The 22,086-nt window shown below is 45.9% G+C and overlaps 1 protein-coding gene across 1 annotated transcript in view; it reads right to left on the bottom strand.

The window, feature by feature from the left end:
• The window catches only part of LOC140366261 (calmodulin-binding transcription activator 1-like), a 79,270-nt gene extending 60,380 nt beyond the window's left edge, over positions 1-18,890 (bottom strand). Inside the window, exons 1-2 of the mRNA XM_072452927.1 lie at positions 18,784-18,890; positions 8,232-8,327 (exon numbers count right to left, since the gene is read on the bottom strand). Of these exons, the coding sequence (XP_072309028.1) occupies positions 8,232-8,327; positions 18,784-18,808 (121 nt within the window). The 5' untranslated portion in view covers positions 18,809-18,890. The remainder of the gene's footprint in view (positions 1-8,231; positions 8,328-18,783) is intronic.
• Between the last annotated feature and the right edge of the window lie 3,196 nt (positions 18,891-22,086).

Below are 22,086 nucleotides of genomic sequence, written 5' to 3'. Positions count from 1 at the left end.
CCAGGACTAAACCAGCACTAAACCAGGACTAAACCAGGACTAAACCAGGACTAAACCAGGACTAAACCAGGTCTAAACCAGGACTAAACCAGGACTAAACCAGCACTAAACCAGGACTAAACCAGCACTAAACCAGGTCTAAACCAGCACTAAACCAGGTCTAAACCAGGACTAAACCAGGACTAAACCAGGACTAAACCAGGACTAAACCAGGTCTAAACCAGGACTAAACCAGGACTAAACCAGCACTAAACCAGGACTAAACCAGCACTAAACCAGGTCTAAACCAGGACTAAACCAGCACTAAACCAGGACTAAACCAGCACTAAACCAGGTCTAAACCAGGACTAAACCAGGACTAAACCAGGACTAAACCAGGACTAAACCAGGACTAAACCAGGTCTACAGTTGTACATATGAACATGGCTCATGTTTTTACAGATTATAAACTGTGTGATTTTTCAGATTTTCCCCTTTAAGATAATTGAACATAAAAATAGCGGCGGCTTGAACGAGTCTAAATCTTGGCTGGGACTCGCACAGCGTCACGTTTGGATTAAGGTAGAATCCATTATCATACATTATCTACAGTCGCACAAATCACAGGGGCCGCTCTGATCCGCCTTAAAAGCACCAGGTCCTGTTCTAATGGAGCAGAGACACGGCGAGGCCCTCAGAGAACACGGCCAGGAACCAGGAAGAGCCCGCTCCGTCTCCACGACGACATGTGTGAAGACAAAAGACTTAACTACGTCCAGCTGTAAATGCTCCTGCGGACCGAGGTCTGGACCGAGGTCTGGACCGAGGTCTGGACCGAGGTCTGGACCAAGTCTGGACCAGGTCTGGACCAAGGTCTGGACCGAGGTCTGGACCAAGTCTGGACCAGGTCTGGACCGAGGTCTGGACCAGGTCTGGACCAAAGAGGTGGTCTCGGTCTGGACCAGGTCTGGACCAAAAAGGTGGTCTCGGTCTGGACCAGGTCTGGACCAAAGTCTGGACCAAAGAGGTGGTCTCGGTCTGGACCAAGGTCTGGACCAGGTCTGGACAAAAGAGGTGGTCTCGGTCTGGACCAAGGTCTGGACCAAGGTCTGGACCAAGGTCTGGACCAGGTCTGGACCAAAGAGGTGGTCTCGGTTTGGACCAGGTCTGGACCAAGGTCTGGTCCTGTGAAAGTTCAAACTAAGGACCAAATCCAGGAAGTGACAGGCGCTGGAGCAGAAAGAGACGAGCGAACGAAGAGAAACCGACACTTTTACTCGAGTAAGAGTCTGTTCCACTGCTCAGTAAAGTACTCTATTACTCCAGTGCGAGTGGAGTATGGCGTCTGAAGTCTTCTGTGATGTGTGAGGACATGTCCTGAGCCGTGTCCTCTGCAGAGGAGCGAGGCCCACGTCCTGATCAATTATGCATTCATTAAAACACGGCCTGAGCAGACAGAATTTCAAAGTCGCTTCACTCCACAGCGCGAGGCCGAGGCTTAGCTCGACGCTAATGCGCGGAATGACAATCAGTGTTAGGCCCCTCCCACAAACACCCCCCAAATGCATACTGCAAACTCACTGGAGAAGAGCAGCGTGAGGGCGGAACTTATATCATAGCAACAGCAGTATTTAGTTTCATGTACGAGCCTCATAAATCACTCCGTTTCAATTTGGCAAACTCGGAGAAACTCTGAAATGTGCCACGAGTAAAGAATCCAAGAAGTGAGAGTTTCCAGTGTGAATTTACAAGTCAGATCTCTGAAAAGTCGACCTCCGAGGACGACTGAATGCAGCATAAGAGGCTTACAAAGGATCATTCATTCATTCATTTTATACCACTTGTTCTCGTTAAGAAAGGGGCCAGACGCAGGGTGAAACAAACGATCACCCTCACACTCACCCTCACACTCACATTCACCCTCACCCTCACACTCACCCTCACATTCACCCTCACATTCACCCTCACATTCACCCTCACACTCACCCTCACACTCACCCTCACATTCACCCTCACACTCACCCTCACACTCACCCTCACACTCACCCTCACATTCACCCTCACACTCACATTCACCCTCACACTCACATTCACCCTCACCCTCACCCTCACACTCACCCTCACATTCACCCTCACACTCACGCTCACATTCACCCTCACACTCACCCTCACACTCACCCTCACCCTCACACTCACCCTCACACTCACCCTCACACTCACATTCACCCTCACCCTCACCCTCACACTCACCCTCACACTCACCCTCACATTCACCCTCACTTTCACCCTCACATTCACCCTCACACTCACCCTCACACTCACATTCACCCTCACACTCACCCTCACACTCACCCTCACCCTCACACTCACCCTCACACTCACCCTCACCCTCACCCTCACACTCACCCTCACACTCACCCTCACACTCACCCTCACCCTCACACTCACATTCACCCTCACACTCACCCTCACACTCACCCTCACCCTCACACTCACCCTCACACTCACCCTCACCCTCACACTCACACTCACACTCACACTCACCCTCACCCTCACACTCACCCTCACACTCACATTCACCCTCACATTCACCCTCACATTCACCCTCACACTCACACTCACACTCACCCTCACACTCACCCTCACCCTCACACTCACCCTCACACTCACACTCACCCTCACACTCACATTCACCCTCACACTCACCCTCACACTCACACTCACACTCACCCTCACACTCACCCTCACACTCACACTCACACTCACCCTCACACTCACCCTCACCCTCACACTCACACTCACCCTCACACTCACATTCACCCTCACACTCACCCTCACACTCACACTCACACTCACCCTCACACTCACACTCACCCTCACACTCACCCTCACACTCACATTCACCCTCACATTCACCCTCACATTCACCCTCACACTCACACTCACCCTCACACTCACCCTCACACTCACCCTCACACTCACCCTCACACTCACCCTCACACTCACACTCACACTCACCCTCACACTCACACTCACCCTCACACTCACATTCACCCTCACCCTCACACTCACACTCACCCTCACCCTCACACTCACATTCACCCTCACCCTCACCCTCACCCTCACACTCACATTCACCCTCACCCTCACACTCACCCTCACCCTCACCCTCACACTCACACTCACATTCACCCTCACATTCACCCTCACATTCACCCTCACATTCACCCTCACATTCACCCTCACATTCACACTCACCCTCACATTCACCCATCGAAGCGTCTTCTTAGTCCAGATGACTAGAACAGAGCGTTCTCTTTCATCCTCTCACGAGGCGACTGTGATTCTTACTTTTAACTTTGTCGTTAAATCTTTTGAAAAACACATGGAAAAGAGTTCTTTACAAAAGGAACGTTTCAGTCACAGTTTTAACCTTGAGGTTTTGGAAGAACCAGTGATTTTCAAACTGAACTCAGCTTTCAAAACACCTTCTTCAACTAGAGATGAGTCATGACACAGGACTAAACCAGGACTAAACCAGGACTAAACCAGGACTAAACCAGGACTAAATCAGGTCTAAACCAGGACAAAACCAGGACTAAACCAGGTCTAAACCAGGACTAAACCAGGTCTAAACCAGGACTAAACCAGTACTAAACAAGGACTAAACCAGGTCTAAACCAGGTCTAAACCAGGTCTAAACCAGCACTAAACCAGCACTAAACCAGCACTAAACCAGGTCTAAACCAGGACTAAACCAGGACTAAATCAGGTCTAAACCAGGACAAAACCAGGACTAAACCAGGTCTAAACCAGGACTAAACCAGGTCTAAACCATGACTAAACCAGTACTAAACAAGGACTAAACCAGGTCTAAACCAGGTCTAAACCAGGTCTAAACCAGCACTAAACCAGCACTAAACCAGCACTAAACCAGGTCTAAACCAGGACTAAACCAGGTCTAAACCAGGTCTAAACCAGGACTAAACAGGACTAAGCCGTCGGTCCCTCATCTGCCTGAAGAGTGGGTCCAGCTCCAGTCTCCTCGTGTCCGTCTGTCCGTCTGTGAGAGTCGGATCTCTCCTTCACTGGAACTCCTCCAGGCTTCTACGCTTTTTTCCCAAAGAGGTTTTTTTTTGTAGTTTTTCCTGGCCGAGAAGGAGAGTCTAAGGACAGAGGACCCTGGGACATCGTCCCTCGCCACCACAGACATTGTCTGACTCCATCGCCACCACAGACATTGTTGATTCATTTCTCCCTGTGGCCCTCAGAGGCAACTGGTGTTGTGATTTTGGGCCTTACAAAAATAAATTGATTTGATTTGATTTGAAACCAGGTCTAAACCAGGACTAAACCAGAACTAAACCAGGTCTAAACCAGAACTAAACCAGGCCTAAACCAGGTCTAAACCAGAACTAAACCAGGACTAAACCAGGTCTAAACCAGGTCTAAACCAGGACTAAACCAGGAGTAAACCAGGAGTAAACCAGGAGTAAACCAGGAGTAAACCAGGACTAAACCAGGAATAAACCAGCTCTAAACGACACATGGAGCCTAAAGCTGAAGGATCGTGTGGTTGGAGTAATAAAAGTGATCTCTTTCTCTCTGAAGCGTCGCTGTTTCTCTGGGAGACATGTTAGATACACATGCTCCCCGAAGAGCCACGGCATCTGCATCAAGCCTCCGATCAATAACCAATCAAAGCTATCAGTGCTTTAGAGTCCCACTCCAGCTAGGCCACCACACGGCGGAAGGAGGCGGGGCCAGACACGCTGGAAGGAACATAAACTGTATTTGCTCTGAACAATTCTTCAAAATGATCCATCTTATTTTCAATTGTTTAATTCATCATCACCAAACTGACACCAAAATATCTTATTTTACATCATAAAGTGGTGCTCTATTGTGACTTATTGAGACTGTGGATTCACTCAGATCAGTGTGTGGATGCAAAACAACTTCCTCCAGCTGAACTCAGACGCTCTGGACTCTGACTGGACGCTCTGGACTCTGACTGGACGCTCTGGACTCTCATATGACGCTCTGGACTCTCATATGACGCTCTGGACTCTAATAGGATCCTCTGGACTCTCACATGACGCTCTGGACTCTGACATGACGCTCTGGACTCTGACATGACGCTCTGGACTCTGACATGACGCTCTGGACTCTGACATGACGCTCTGGACTCTGACATGACGCTCTGGACTCTGACATGACGCTCTGGACTCTCATATGACACTCTGGACTCTAATAGGATGCTCTGGACTCTCACATGACGCTCTGGACTCTGACATGACGCTCTGGACTCTAACTGGACGCTCTGGACTCTAACTGGACGCTCTGGACTCTAACTGGACGCTCTGGACTCTCATATGACGCTCTGGACTCTCATATGACGCTCTGGACTCTCACATAACGCTCTGGACTCTGACATGACGCTCTGGACTCTGACATGACGCTCTGGACTCTGACATGACGCTCTGGACTCTGACATGACGCTCTAGACTCTGACTGGACACTCTGCACTCTCACATGATGCTCTGGACTCTCATATGACGCTCTGGACTCTGACTGGACGCTCTGGACTCTCATATGACGCTCTGGACTCTGACTGGACGCTCTGGACTCTGACAGGACGCTCTGCACTCTCATATGACGCTCTGGACTCTAACTGGACGCTCTGGACTCTAACTGGACGCTCTGGACTCTAACTGGACGCTCTGGACTCTCATATAACGCTCTGGACTCTGACTGGACGCTCTGGACTCTGACTGGACGCTCTGGACTCTCATATGACGCTCTGGACTCTGACTGGACGCTCTGGACTCTCATATGACGCTCTGGACTCTGACTGGACGCTCTGGACTCTGACTGGACGCTCTGGACTCTCACATGACGCTCTGGACTCTCACATGACGCTCTGGACTCTGACTGGACGCTCTGGACTCTGACTGGACGCTCTGCATTCTCATATGACGCTCTGGACTCTGACTGGACGCTCTGGACTCTGACTAGACACTCTGGACTCGGTGTAGCGCCCCCTCTGGTGCGTGCGTGGCGCCCTCTCACAGGGATTAGCGCGCGCTGTATAATTCCAGTGCAGATTAGCACAACAATAACACCATATCTAAAATAAGCCTGTGCGCGGCATGAGAACAGAGTCTGAGCCGTGTAGAGACTCGCACACGTGAACACACCAACAGAGGCAAAAGAGACGAGCTCCGAACACGGACAGAATATTACTCACATCCACCAAAACACTCGCCCGTCACAAAAACCTCTGCAGTTGTGTTTATCTTCACTCGGTTTACAATTCCACACGTGTGTAGATCACGTGTGTAGATCACGCGTGTAGATCACGCGTGTAGACCACATGTGAGAGATCCCGAGGTCTCTGTGCCGTTTCTGACTCATAAACCATCACAGACTCAAATCACCTCCGTTACAACTGTGTGCTCACGTCAGCACGTCGGGGCAAGCTAGCTTTTGTTTATTCCCCCATGGCAATTCCCCTCGGCTGCCAGTAGATGGCGCTAAAACAATGGATTTCAATAAATGATTTGAAGTTCTAAAGCTTGAGGAGCCGAAATAAAGAGAAAGTTAACCTTTTTGCAATAAATAAATAAATAAATAAATAAATAACACTGATTGAAACGACTTGTTTTTGGAGTCTTCGACCCCTCAGTCCTGACCCCTCAGTCCTGACCGCTCAGTCCTGACCCCTCAGTCCTGACCCCTCAGTCCTGACCCCTTAGTCCTGACCCCTCAGTCCTGACCGCTCAGTCCTGACCTCTCAGTCCTGACCTCTCAGTCCTGACCAGTCTTGACTGCTCAGTCCTGACCCCTCAGTCCTGACCGCTCAGTCCTGACCTCTCAGTCCTGACCTCTCAGTCCTGACCAGTCTTGACTGCTCAGTCCTGACCCCTCAGTCCTGACCACTTTCTCCTTTGAGACAGAGGAGACAGTCGCTAACAACAATTGCTTTTTCATAAGTCAACAAGTAAAATCATTGTTTATATTGAGACTTTTTAAACATATTATCAACCAAATTAAGATATAAATATGTGACTGAAGGAGAATATTTATGTATTATTCATGAAAATCAACAATCATTTACTCTTCTTTTGTACGTTTTGATGTAATAACGTTGCTGTCTTTGTTCTAAAAGCTTTTTAGTGTCTGTTTAGTCCAGTTAACGATGATCATAGCAGTGGATTGTGTTTTATGTGTCAAGATCGGTCGATTAATCGCTGCAGCTTTATTGTTGTATCCAAGTACTTTTACTCCACTTGCACCGTGTTGTCAGAGTTTATGAATATTGATCTCGATCCAAATCCAAGAAAAATCCAAGCGTTTGACACCAACAGACCAAGTTACAGGCAATAAAACACATCCAATCAAACAAATGCAAGCTAGATCAGTTTAATGCCACAGTGCGGTACATTTCAGGCAAAAGAATGGCATCTCCGTGGAGATGCCATTCTTAAAGGCGCTGTTTTTTAACTCATCACAGACACAAATCACCTTCATTAAAACTGCACGCTCATATTAGCACGTCGGGGCGAGCTAGCTTTTGTTTGTTTCTCCGTGGTTCCCTCTGCCGTCAATAGATGGAGCGCTAACACGAATCCTGATGAGGGAACGCCTGAGTGTAAAAAGTACTTTCAACACAGGCTGTATTTTTGAAACATGAGACATCAAAGTAAAGTTTAAAGGGCAAAAACGATACGAATATGTGTCCTTTAAACACGAGAAACTTTCAATTGTGTGTAACGTGTAAGTGGAGTCTTATTATTGTGAGTTATATTTGGCACGGAAGAGGGGCGTGTCAAGAAGGGCGGGTAAGAGGGGCGGGTCAAGAAGGGCGGGTCAAGAGGGGCATGTCAAGAGGGGCGGGTCAAGAGGGGCGTGTCAAGAGGGGCGGGTCAAGAGGGGGGAGTCAGGAGGGGTGGGTCAAGAGGGGTGGGTCAGGAGGGGCATGTCAAGAGGGGCGGGTCAAGAGAGCGGGTCAAGAGGGGCGGGTCAAGAGGGGCGTGTCAAGAGGGGCGGGTCAAGAGGGGCGTGTCAAGAGGGGCGGGTCAGGAGGGGCATGTCAAGAGGGGCGGGTCAAGAGGGGCGGGTCAAGAGGGTGTGTCAAGAGGGGCGGGCTCAAGAGGGGCGGGTCAAGAGTGGTGTGTCAAGAGGGGCGGGCTCAAGAGGGGCGGGCCAAGAGGGGCATGTCTAGGGGGGCGTGTTTTAGGTGAACTCACTGTTGGCGTCCGAGTCGTCGCTCTTGGGAGGCGTGTGTCCGGTGTAGCCCACGGCGATCCTCACCGTTCTCTCGGGGTTTCGTATTTTCTTCAGTCCTAAAGCACAAAAACATGAAGATGTGAAAACATGAACATGTGAAAACATGAACACATGAAAACATGAACACGTGAAAACATGAACACGTGAAAACATGAACACGTGAACACGTGAAAACATGAACACGTGAAAACATGAACACGTGAAAACATGAAAACGTGAACACGTGAAAACATGAACACGTGAAAACATGAACACATGAAAACATGGACACGTGAAAACATGAACACGTGAAAACATGAACACGTGAAAACATGAACACGTGAACACGTGAACACGTGAAAACATGAACATGTGAAAACATGAACACGTGAAAACATGAACACGTGAAAACATGAAAACATGAACACATGAACACGTGAAAACATGAACACATGAAAACATGAACACGTGAAAACATGAACACGTGAAAACATGAACACGTAAAAACATGAACACATGAAAACATGAACACGTGAAAACATGAACACGTGAAAACATGAACACATGAAAACATGAACACGTGAAAACATGAACACGTGAAAACATGAAAACATGAACACGTGAAAACATGAACACGTGAAAACATGAACACGTGAAAACATGAACACATGAACACGTGAAAACATGAACACGTGAAAACATGAACACATGAAAACATGAACACGTGAAAACATGAACACATGAACACGTGAAAACATGAACATGTGAAAACATGAACACGTGAAAACATGAACACGTGAAAACATGAAAACATGAACACGTGAAAACATGAACATGTGAAAACATGAACACGTGAAAACATGAAAACATGAACACGTGAAAACATGAACACGTGAAAACATGAACACGTGAAAACATGAACACGTTCACATTATAGTTAAGAGTTTACACTGTAAACTGAATCTCTACATATTTATTTTTGCATAATCTTGATGACAATAGACAATGTTTTTCAAAGCATCAGAAAGAGCTAAACGCGTCTGTAAAAGTCTATTTGAGGTTCAAGTGTCGCACAAAACATGAAATGAACCACAAAAGTGCAGAAATATCACTTTAAACTTCACATTAGACGTTTCTCTTTCTTTTTACAGTTTGAACATTGAATTTGAACTCAATGTTCAAATGTCGCAGAAAACAACAAATGTTATGTTAACACATTTTTGCAGGAACAGTAATAAGAGTAGCAATACTACTACTACTACTACTACTACTACTACTACTACTACTACTACTACTACTACTACTACTACTACTACTACTACTACTACTATTACTACTACTACTACTACTACTATGAGACTACTACTACTACTACTACTACTACTACTACTACTACTACTACTACTACTACTACTACTACTACTACTACTCAAGTCTGAGTCAGGTCCAAGTCTTTTAGTTTCAAATCAAATCAAATTTGTTAAAAAAAACAAAAAAGTCAAAATATTGAAGTGGGAGGGGCTGTTTTTTTCTGTCAAATTAAACTGAAAGTGAATCTAAAAAGAAAAGTGTCTCTAAACACAGAGCAGGTCCAGGTCCAGTCCAGGTCCAGTCCAGGTCCAGTCCAGGTCCAGTCCAGGTCCAGTCCAGGTCCAGTCAGGGTCCAATCCAGGTCCAGTCCAGGTCCAGTCCAGGTCCAGTGCCGAGTCACTGGCCTTGGCCTTTATTATCATCTCCTTTGTTCACACTGAACTCTGTGCCAGTGTTTGCTTCGCGTGGATGGAGTACTTAAAGATATGAACCATAAACCAGGACAAAACCTCTGCATTTTTGCAGTTCAAACACAGACGTCTAACCACTGGACCAAACCTCTGTCTGACCACTGGACCCAAACCTCTGTCTGACCACTGGACCCAAACCTCTGTCTGACCACTGGACCCAAACCTCTGTCTGACCACTGGACCCAACCTCTGTTTGACCACTGGACCAAACCTCTGTCTGACCACTGGACCCAACCTCTGTCTGACCACTGGACCCAACCTCTGTCTGACCACTGGACCAAACCTCTGTCCTACCACTGGACCCAACCTCTGTCCGACCACTGGACCCAACCTCTGTCCGACAACTGGACCCAACTTCTGTCTGACCACTGGACCAACCTCTGTCTGACCACTGGACCTAACCTCTGTCTGACCACTGGACTCAACCTCTGTCTGACCACTGGACCTAAACTCTGTCCGACCACTGGACCTAACCTCTGTCTGACCACTGGACCTAACCTCTGTCTGACCACTGGACTCAACCTCTGTCCGACCACTGGACCAAACCTCTGTCCGACCACTGGACCCAACTTCTGTCTGACCACTGGACCAACCTCTGTCTGACCACTGGACCTAACCTCTGTCTGACCACTGGACTCAACCTCTGTCTGACCACTGGACCCAACCTCTGTCTGACCACTGGACTCAACCTCTGTCTGACCACTGGACCCAACCTCTGTCTGACCACTGGACCCAACCTCTGTCTGACCACTGGACCCAACCTCTGTCTGACCGGACCAAACCTCTGCCTGACCACTGGACCACACCTCTGTCTGACCACTGGATCAGACCTCCTCTCTGACCCTCTGGACCAAACCTATGTCTGACCACTGGACCACACCTCCTCTCTGACCCTCTGGACACTCTTAATAGAATATGATTTTGTTCTGATCACAACTCGTTCTCCATCGTGGCTGTGACGCTGTTGGTTTCTCTCATCTTTCTGTTTCCGTGACCACTGTTGCTACGATACAACGCGGAGACGAGACGCTCTCCTCGACCACAAGACCAGCATCAAGACCGGCCTTCGCTACAAGCACAACGTGAGGCTCATTTCGGACCAGGTTTAGTCCTGGTTTAGTCCTGGTTTAGTCCTGGTTTGGTTTTCGGTTTTGGTTTGGTTCTGGAGCTAATCCAGGGACTAAACCAGGACTAAACCAGGACTAAACCAGGACTAAACCAGGACTAAACCAAGACTAAACCAGGACTAAACAAGGCAGTGTCATGGAGTCAAGACAATCAAGGTGAGCAGTGATTAGCCAAAATCTCAAATCTGTGTCACAGCTATATTTAAATTGTTCTAAAACATATCTAAATAAGCTTGTTTCCCCCTCTCTTCTGCTGCTGAAGCCTCTACAGGCCGCTGAGCAGTACTGCAGGAAGCTTGGTTCTTCTTCTCCTGCAGCTGCTAAGTGAAGCTCTAACTGAACATGTGCAGAGTCTGTGTTAGGCTCTTCATATGATAAGACGTTAGTTAGAAATACAGACAGTATTTTAATAACATAGAGCGTTAACTTGTGTAATGCCGTTAGCCCAGTAGGGGGCGCTCACCCTTCACGTGGGACACAAGAGTCTATTCTCCACTAAATATGGATGAACACCTCAGGTCTGCTGTCCATCTATAACACCACTGTTTACGTGTGTAGAGTGAGGACGGAGACCAGGACTAAACCAGGACTAAACCAGGACTAAACCAGGACTAAACCAGGACTAAAGAAGGTCTAAACCAGGACTGAACCAGGACTTAAGAAGGTCTAAAGCAGGACTAAAGCAGGTCTAAACCAGGTCTAAAGCAGAACTAAACCAGGACTAAACCAGGACTAAACCAGGACTAAACCAGCACTAAACCAGGACTAAACCAGGTCTAAACCAGGACTAAACCAGGTCTAAACCAGGTCTGAACCAGGACTAAACCAGGTCTAAACCAGGTCTAAACCAGGATTAAACCAGGACTGAACCAGGTCCAAACCAGGCCTAGACCAGGTCTAAACCAGGTCTAAACCAGGCCTAAAACAGGACTAAACCAGGACTAAACCAGGTCTAAACCAGGACTAAACCAGGTCTGAACCAGGACTAAACCAGGTCTAAACCAGGTCTAAACCAGGATTAAACCAGGACTGAACAATGTCCAAACCAGGCCTAGACCAGGTCTAAACCAGGTCTAAACCAGGCCTAAAACAGGACTAAACCAGGACTAAACCAGGTCCAAACCAGGTCTAAACCAGGACTAAACCAGGTCTAAACCAGGACTAAACCAGAACTAAACCAGGACTAAACCAGGACTAAACCAGGTCTAAACCAGAACTAAACCAGGACTAAACCAGGACTAAACCAGGTCTAAACCAGGACTAAACCAGGACTAAACCAGGACTAAACCAGGTCTAAACTCCTGGTGTGCAGTTGCGTGTTCACAGAGACACTCTTGTATATTTATGGACCTTCTGCTGATGGACCCTTGGGCCGGCTCAGGTTTAACACGAGCCATTCCTCCCACTCCGAGCGCAGCACAAGCTCAAGACAAAAATGTTTGTTCAATAAATATTTCAGCTGGTAATGTATGGCAGGGGGGCTGGTGGTCTTCACATCGGCGTTTAACGTAACCGTAACAACGCAATCAGGCCCTATTTGGATCATTGTAATCGTCTATAACAAAGACAGTGGCATTATTAAACCAAAATATCAAAACAGAATAAACTATTTCAGATTTTGATCAATAATACACTTTTCTTTGTCATTATTTCAACCTTTATTTGCTCCATAATCGCTGACTTATGACTAAACCAACTCAAACAATCGCTAATTTAAGCCTTAAAAATCACAATAACAATATCTGAAATCACAAGCTATTTTTGCCTCGGACAAAACTACATTTCCCATGATCCTTTGCTCCATGTGAGTGCATCAAACGTGAAGAAATGAATGAACCAAATGATAATGTCACTGTGTGTTAATACATGAATAAACAAACAAACTGGAAAACCACAGTCACCACAAATATCACAAATAAATCATCTTTATTTATTCATACCACTAATACTTCTACAGGTTTTAATTGTCATTCCTTTTAAATTAGCCTCAGTTTTGTCTCTGTAAGGCTTTTATTTTGACGCAGTTTGACAGTTAGAATGCGGGGACCATATTTATTTTGATTTAACTGAAATTAAAGTGTCAAAAACTGTATCGAGGCAGAAAACCCGGCGAGGATCTGGGACACTTGAGACCGGTGTTTTTGTGAGGCTCATTCACATGTTTAAACTCTTTTGGGATCAGTTTAGTTTGAGCATTTTCAGCATTTGGTCCCAGCGTGAGGCCTCTGTGTTTGTTTAGCCTTTTTTACTTTTTACTTGTAGAAATAAATAATCATAATCGGATTGGAGAAAGTTTTGTGGCGAATAAGTAACACTTCATAAGAACTACACGACAAAGCATGAGCAAATTCATGATAAACATACGATTATTCAAGCTTACTAACTACTTAATTAATGTTATGATTAGTAATCTAAACCAGGACTAAACCAGCTCTAAACCAGGTCTAAACGAGCTCTAAACCAGGTTCAAACCAGCTCTAAACCAGGTTCAAACCAGGACTAAACCAGGACTAAACCAGGACTAAACCAGGTCTAAACCAGAACTAAACCAGGTCTAAATCAGGACTAAACCAGGACTAAACCAGGTCTAAACCAGGATTAAACCAGGACTAAACCAGGACTAAACCAGATCTACACCAGGTCTAAAGCAGGACTAAACCAGGTTAAAACAAGGTCCAAACCAGGACTAAACCAGGTCTAAACAAGGTCCAAACCAGGACTAAACCAGGTCTAAACCAGGTCTAAACCAGGTATAAACTAGGACTTTTTCTTTGTAGAACAAAATCATCATAATTGGATTGGACAAAGTTCTGTGGCGAATTAGTAACACTTCATAATAACTACACGACAAAGCATGAGCAAATTCATGATGAACATAAAGATTATTCAAGCTTAGTAACTACTTAATTAATGTTATGGTTAGTAATTAGGGTTAAAGTATTAGTCAAGTAGTTACTAACCATTAAGACTTTGTTCATGTTTTACTGAGGCAGAAATAAGACACTTTGAAACGATAAAAGCTTCAACGCACGGACCAAAAATGTCCCAAAACGTCCTGGACACGAGCCTGGAGCGGGACGAGTTTCACCTGAGGAGCTCCGACTTTGCTGAATTACAGACGGCAAAGGCTTTATGTCGTTACGTGGCATCAAAAACACAGAATATGGAGGTTTAAACGCCCCCACGAGACGCTAATTACAGCGCGGAGTGAAGTGTGTGGAGGAATAAACATGAACGTGCGGAGGATAAACGGCTCCTCAGACCTCAGAGCTGCAGAGATGCTTTTTATTTCATATTTACGAGCGCATAAATACAGAAGTTGTGTTCAGGTGGATTCTCTGAACGCCAAAGCCACCGCCGCACACAGAGCGTCACGTGGTCAATAACAGACGTATTTGACACGCTCAGAATAATAAAAACACTGTTTCATCACGGTTTAGTTACAGGAGGGTTATGGGAGGGCATCTGACACATTCCTGCAGTAAAATAAATGATGTGAGAGGATTTGACTCTGATGCCCTGGTTTAGTCCTGGTTTAGTCCTGGTTTAGACCTGGTTTAGACCTGGTTTAGACCTGGTTTAGTCCTGGTTTAGTCCTGGTTTAGACCTGGTTTAGTCCTGTTTTAGTCCTGGTTTAGACCCTTTTAGACCTGTTTTAGACCTGGTTTAGACCTGGTTTAGCTCTGGATTAGTTCTGGTTTAGTCCTGGTTTAGTCCTGGTTCAGTCCTGGTTTAGTCCTGGTTTAGTTTTGGCGGACTTTGTGGACTTGGTCAAGTTCAAGTCCTTGGTTCTGGTTTAGCTCTGGTTTAGCCCTGGTTTAGCTCTGGATTAGCTCTGGTTTAGCTCTGGTTTGGTTCTGGTTTAGTCCTGTTTTAGACCTGTTTTATACCAGGTTTAGAGCTGTTTTAGAGCAGGATTAGACCTGGTTTAGTCCTGGTTTAGCTCTGGTTTAGCTCTGGATTAGTTCTGGTTTAGTCCTGGTTTAGTCCTGCTTTAGTTTTGGCGGACTTTGTGGACTTGGTCAAGTTCAAGTCCTTGGTTCGGGTTTAGCCCTGGTTTAGCTCTGGTTTAACTCTGGTTTAGCTCTGGATTAGATCTGGTTTAGCGCTGGTTTAGCTATGGTTTAGCCCTAGTTTAGCCCTGGTTTAGCTCTGGATTAGCTCTAGTTTAGCTCTGGCTTAGCCTTGGTTTAGCTCTGGTTTAGACCTGGTTTAGTCCTGGTTTAGCCCTGGTTTAGCTCTGGATTAGCTCTGGTTTAGCTCTGGTTTGGTTCTGGTTTAGTCCTGATTTAGACCTGTTTTATACCTGGTTTAGACCTGGTTTATACCTGTTTTTTATACCTGGTTTAGAGCTGGTTTAGTCCTGGTTTAGAGCTGTTTTAGAGCTGGTTTGGAGCTGGTTCATTGATATTAACAGATAAAGCTCAGTATTAAACACTGCAGTGATAACATCGCCATGGAGACTCTGGTCATCCACTGCATTATTAATGAGGCTGAAGAACAGCAGAAAAAACGACCTCGAGAAACAGTTTGGAGGCGGAAACATTTGAATATGTTTAGTTCTTTTGAGGTCAGAAATTGTAAAGGGCAAAATCTGCTGCTCGGGACTAAACCAGAACTAAACCAGGACTAAACCAGGACTAAAACAGGACTAAAACAGGACTAAACCAAAGCTGAACCAGAACTAGACCAGGACTAAACCAGAGCTAAACCAGGACTAAAACAGGACTAAAACAGGACTAAAATAGGACTAAACCAGTGCTAAACCAGAGCTAAACCAGGACCAAACCAGGACTAAACCAGATCTAAACCAGGACTAAAACTAAAAAGACATTCATAAACTTTAATCTTGTTCCTCTGCAGTTTCCTCTTTCAAACTGGTTTATTTCATGAGTCCTGTTTACGAGCTCTTCTTCTCTGAGCATCACAAAAACACCGTTTCACATTTCTCAGATTTGTGACTTTCCATTGGTCGATCAATTGTGAAAAGAGTTACACGGATCACAGCGAAAAAGGGATTATTTTGAGTCCGTTTATTCTGTTTTATTGCACAGTTTTAGCTGTCATCGAGTGGACGTTCGGCTCAGTTTACACGCTGTCCAATACAGCACGCTAAACACGCTAACCACGCTAAACACGCTAATCACGCTAATCACGCTAAACACGCTAATCCTGAACAACACAAATAAATCGTGTGGAACACGTGTCTTTACACTCTAAATAGATATGAGCTAAATAAACATCAGCTAAATAAATATAAGCTAAATAAATATTAGCTAAATAAATATAAGCTAAAAAATATTAGCTAAATAAATTCAAGCTAAATAAATATAAGCTTAATAAATATAAGCTAAATAAATATAAGCTAAATAAATAACAGCGTCTTTTCTCTCATTCGGTGTGACTTTATTCTTTCATCGACACAAATATGAATGCACATGAACATAAACAATGTATGGACTTCTAACCATCTGAACGCACTCTTTTACTGACCTCTGACCTCTGTGTTAAACTGACCCTCGATCTCGTTACTGGTAATTGAACGACGTCTCTGTTGGCGACTATAATCTCAATCGATTATCGTGATTGTTCAGGCCACAATGTCGATAATCGTGACTATACGTTCCAATAATCTCAAATAATTGTCGGAGTTGTGATGTTTCTTCTCTCAATAATCGTAGCGGTCAGATGCGATATCGTTGGACATTTGGGACTGAAAAGTGGACCTCTGTCTCCGCTCGACCCTCTCGTTCGCCAGCGAGATGATCCAATCAGAGGCTGCGATTGCAGCGCCGTCTGCAAAGAACTAAACACGCCGTCTTTTTAGGGACGAATCACATGCAGTTTGGACTCGACGAACAGGTTCTGGACGTGTTTAACCGTTCATATCTCGGTCTAGTGACGGGACGATAAACAATAATACAATATACATCATATTTGAATAATCCTGATCGTCGTCAACACAAATAATCACCAGAATTGATCACCGCTGTTTTCAATGACGACAAAAGCACAATTCTAAATATGAATAGATATTAGTTAAATAAATATAAGCTAAATAAATATTACCAAAATAATTATTAGCTAAATAAATATAAGCTAAATAAATACAAGCTAAATAAATATTAGCTAAATAAATATTAGCTAAATAAATATAAGCGAAATAAATATTAGCTAAATAAATATAAGCTAAATAAATATTAGCTAAATAAATATTAGCTAAATAAATATAAGCTAAATAACTATTAGCTAAATAAATATTCTTTTTAGGGACAAATCACGTGCAGTTTGGACTCGACGAACAGGTTCTGGACGTGTTTAACCGTTCATATCTCGGACGACGATAAACGATAATACAAAATACATAATATATTTGAATAATCCTGATCGTCGTCAACACAAATAATCACCAGAATATTCAGGGGGAAAAGATCCATTCGATCACTGCTGTTGTTATTTACGACAAAAGCACAATTCTGTCATTTTTAGTTTCATGTTTGAACGGCTAATTATTCATATGGTATTCTTAGTCTTTCTTTTCCTCACATTTCTAAACTGTCAGAAGTGTAAATACTTTATCGCTGTATTTGTATTTGTCCCGTTCCTTCTTCAGTCGATGTTCACTCTGAACACAATCACACTTTCCCAACACAAATCCAATCAAAAACAGAATTAGATTCCACCCCCCAAAAAAAGAAATGGTGCAGTATCTATAGATTTTAGGCCCACGTGTCAATTTAATCACAGTTTTAGTGAAAGTACTTTGGTTCCGTTTAGTTCCACTCAGCACAAATATGACATTGAGATGACGTGAACGATCCGCCCGCAGCGCGTTCTCCGCTTTGACCTTAAACTGACACAGATGCCATCACACGGGACGCGCGCGCAGCTCTCACCTTCATCGCGCATCATCATCTGCGCTCATCGGGCCCCCACGCGCGCGCTCACACACACACACACACACACACACACGCGCGCGGGGCACGCACGGCACGCAACGGCACAAACAAACGGCGTGCAGCCATCTGTGACCCGCCGCATCACTCGCTCAGATGCGGGGGCGTGCGCGCGTTGGCTCGGCTCGTAATGACCCCCCCCCCCAAAAAAACGAGGCTAATTTTTATGCGCGTAAAAGACGAGCGCGCACGAGCTTTAAAGCGCAGGGAAAGCACGCGCGCGCGCACACACACACACGCACACACACACGCACTCATGGACGCGCGCGGGCACAGAAAGCATCAGAATTCCTCCAGCATCATCGCCGTGTTTTTCCCCGTGAACGCTCCGGGAAAACGCTGACAAACGCGAAACCTGCGCGTCGGGTTTTTGTGTTTGTTTTTCTTTTTTTGACGCGTTGTCGTCGCTCTCCAGCGGCGCGGATCCGGCACCGTCCTCCTCCTCCTCCTCCTCCTCCTCCTCCTCCACCACCTCCTGCTCCTGCTCCGTGCGTGTCGGGACGAGCCGCGGCTTTGAATTATTATGGGGGGGGAGAAAAAATAGAGAAAGCGACGCGGTTCTTTCTCGGGTTCGGTCGCGCTCCGTCCCGTCCGCATCGCGTCCGGACCCGCGGAGCGCGCGCCGCGGCGCCGCGTGTCCGAATAAAACACAAATATCGCTTGTCTTACCTTCCGGCTTGTTTTCGGCAGCCATTTCCCCACATCCCTCCTCCTCCACTCCTCTTCCTCCGCCTCCTCGCCTCGACCGAGCCGCGGTGATGGTGGAGAGGGAGGAGGTGGGGGGGACACACGGAGAGGACAGCTCAAGGAGGGGGGCGGGACGGTTACGAGCAGGGTTTAGAGGGGCGAGCCTGCCGCGAGAGAGGCGCCCATTGGTCCAACGCGGTGACTGACAGCTGCGTGTGGAAGGAATCATAATAATAATGGAAGTAAATGGTTAATGGCATTGGAAACACAGAGGAGGAGGAGGAGGAGGAAGGAGGAGGAGGAGGAAGAGGAAGGAGGAGGAAGGAGGAGGAGCAGGAGGAGGAAGATGAGGAAGGAGGAGGAGGAGGAATAGGAGGAGGAGGAAGAGGAGGAGGAAGGAGGAGGAAGAGGAGGAGGAGGAAGAGGAGGAGGAAGAGGAGTAGGAGGAGTAGGAAGAAGATGAGGAAGGAGGAGAGGAAGGAGGAGCGGGAGGAGGAAGATGAGGAAGGGGAGGAGGGGGAAGGAGGAGCAGGAGGAGAGGAGGAGGAAGAGTAGCAGGAGGGAGGAGGAGGGAGGAGGAGAAGGAAGAGGAGGAAGGGGAAGGAGGAGCAGGAGGAGAGGAGGAGGAAGGGGAAGGAGCAGCAGGAGGAGAGGAGGAGGAGGAGCAGCAGAAGGAGGAGGGAGGAGAAGGAGGAGGAGGAAGAGGAGGAGAAGAGGAAGAAGAGGAGCAGGAGGAACAGGAGGAACAGGAGGAAGGAAGAGGAAGGAAGAGGAAGGAGGAGGAGAAGGAAGAGGAAGGAGGAGAAGGAAGAGGAAGGAAGGAGATGGAGGAAGAGGAAGGAGGAAGAGGAGGAAGGAGAGGCTCCAGTTTGGGGAGGATCTACTCAAATATTTGATGTTATTACATGTTAATTAATCTGTTATTACTTTGAAGCAGAACTTTAGTCACATTTACACTCATAAAAAATAAATTATGTTTCATTCTCCCTTGATTTGACTAAAGTTTATAGTAGATTTAACCATCAATTTGTAAAGCACCAGCAGCACAAGCAGCACCGGCAGCATCAGCAGCACCAGCAGCACCAGCAGCACAAGCACCAGCAGCACCAGCAGCACCAGCAGCACAAGCAGCACAAGCACCAGCAGCACCAGCAGCACCAGCAGCATCAGCAGCACCAGCAGCACCAGCAGCACAAGCACCAGCAGCATCAGCAGCACCAGCAGCACAAGCAGCACAAGCACCAGCAGCACCAGCAGCACCAGCAGCATCAGCAGCACAAGCACCAGCAGCACAAGCAGCACAAGCAGCATCAGCAGCACAAGCAGCACCAGCAGCACCAGCAGCACCAGCAGCACCAGCAGCACCAGCAGCACAAGCAACACCAGCAGAACCAGCAGCACCAGCACCGGCAGCACGAGCGCGTTCACGGTCACACGCAAAACAATCAAAAAGAAATTGCATTTAAAAAACAATGGATAAAAGTGTTTCCAGGTCGAAGCTCGTCGTGATATTCAAATATTAAACACGAGCTCGACTTGAAGGTGATGAAGCGACGTGTTTGTGCGTCACGTGTGAAACTGTCTGATAATTCCATAGTTTACACGTGGACACCATGAGGCTCGTTCCAGTTCAACAGTTCATATTTCAGATTCTCTCAAATCTTAACGCTCCTGACGTGATTAAAATAGTCACATTTACGCTCCTGACGTGATTAAAACAGTCACATTTACGCTCCTGACGTCATTAAAACAGTCACATTTACGCTCCTGACGTGATTAAAACAGTCACATTTACGCTCCTGACGTGATTAAAACAGTCACATTTACGCTCCTGACGTCATTAAAACAGTCACATTTACGCTCCTGACGTGATTAAAACAGTCACATTTACGCTCCTGACGTGATTAAAACAGTCACATTTACGCTCCTGACGTGATTAAAACAGTCACATTTACGCTCCTGACGTGATTAAAACAGTCACATTTACGCTCCTGACGTGATTAAAACAGTCACATTTACGCTCCTGACGTGATTAAAACAGTCACATTTACGCTCCTGACGTGATTAAAACAGTCACATTTACGCTCCTGACGTCATTAAAACAGTCACATTTACGCTCGTGACGTCATTAAAACAGTCACATTTACGCTCCTGACGTGATTAAAACAGTCACATTTACGCTCCTGACGTGATTAAAACAGTCACATTTACGCTCCTGACGTGATTAAAACAGTCACATTTACGCTCCTGACGTCATTAAAACAGTCACATTTACGCTCCTGACGTGATTAAAACAGTCACATTTACGCTCCTGACGTGATTAAAACAGTCACATTTACGCTCCTGACGTCATTAAAACAGTCACATTTACGCTCCTGACGTGATTAAAACAGTCACATTTACGCTCGTGACGTCATTAAAACAGTCACATTTACGCTCCTGACGTGATTAAAACAGTCACATTTACGCTCGTGACGTCATTAAAACAGTCACATTTACGCTCGTGACGTCATTAAAACAGTCACATTTACGCTCCTGACGTGATTAAAACAGTCACATTTATTAAAACAGTCACATTTACGCTCGTGACGTCATTAAAACAGTCACATTTACGCTCCTGACGTGATTAAAACAGTCACATTTACGCTCCTGACGTCATTAAAACAGTCACATTTACGCTCGTGACGTCATTAAAACAGTCACATTTACGCTCCTGACGTGATTAAAACAGTCACATTTACGCTCGTGACGTCATTAAAACAGTCACATTTACGCTCGTGACGTCATTAAAACAGTCACATTTACGCTCCTGACGTGATTAAAACAGTCACATTTACGCTCCTGACGTCATTAAAACAGTCACATTTATTAAAACAGTCACATTTACGCTCCTGACGTGATTAAAACAGTCACATTTACGCTCGTGACGTCATTAAAACAGTCACATTTACGCTCCTGACGTGATTAAAACAGTCACATTTATTAAAACAGTCACATTTACGCTCGTGACGTCATTAAAACAGTCACATTTACGCTCCTGACGTGATTAAAACAGTCACATTTACGCTCCTGACGTCATTAAAACAGTCACATTTACGCTCGTGACGTCATTAAAACAGTCACATTTACGCTCCTGACGTGATTAAAACAGTCACATTTACGCTCCTGACGTCATTAAAACAGTCACATTTACGCTCCTGACGTCATTAAAACAGTCACATTTACGCTCCTGACGTCATTAAAACAGTCACATTTATTAAAACAGTCACATTTACGCTCCTGACG

This window comes from Eucyclogobius newberryi, unplaced genomic scaffold (assembly GCF_026437365.1).
Source record: "Eucyclogobius newberryi isolate DKJ021-1_F unplaced genomic scaffold, fEucNew1.0.hap1 SCAF_19, whole genome shotgun sequence".
Taxonomy (NCBI): Eukaryota; Metazoa; Chordata; class Actinopteri; order Gobiiformes; family Gobiidae; genus Eucyclogobius; species Eucyclogobius newberryi.
This window is presented reverse-complemented; position numbering and strand designations above follow the sequence as displayed.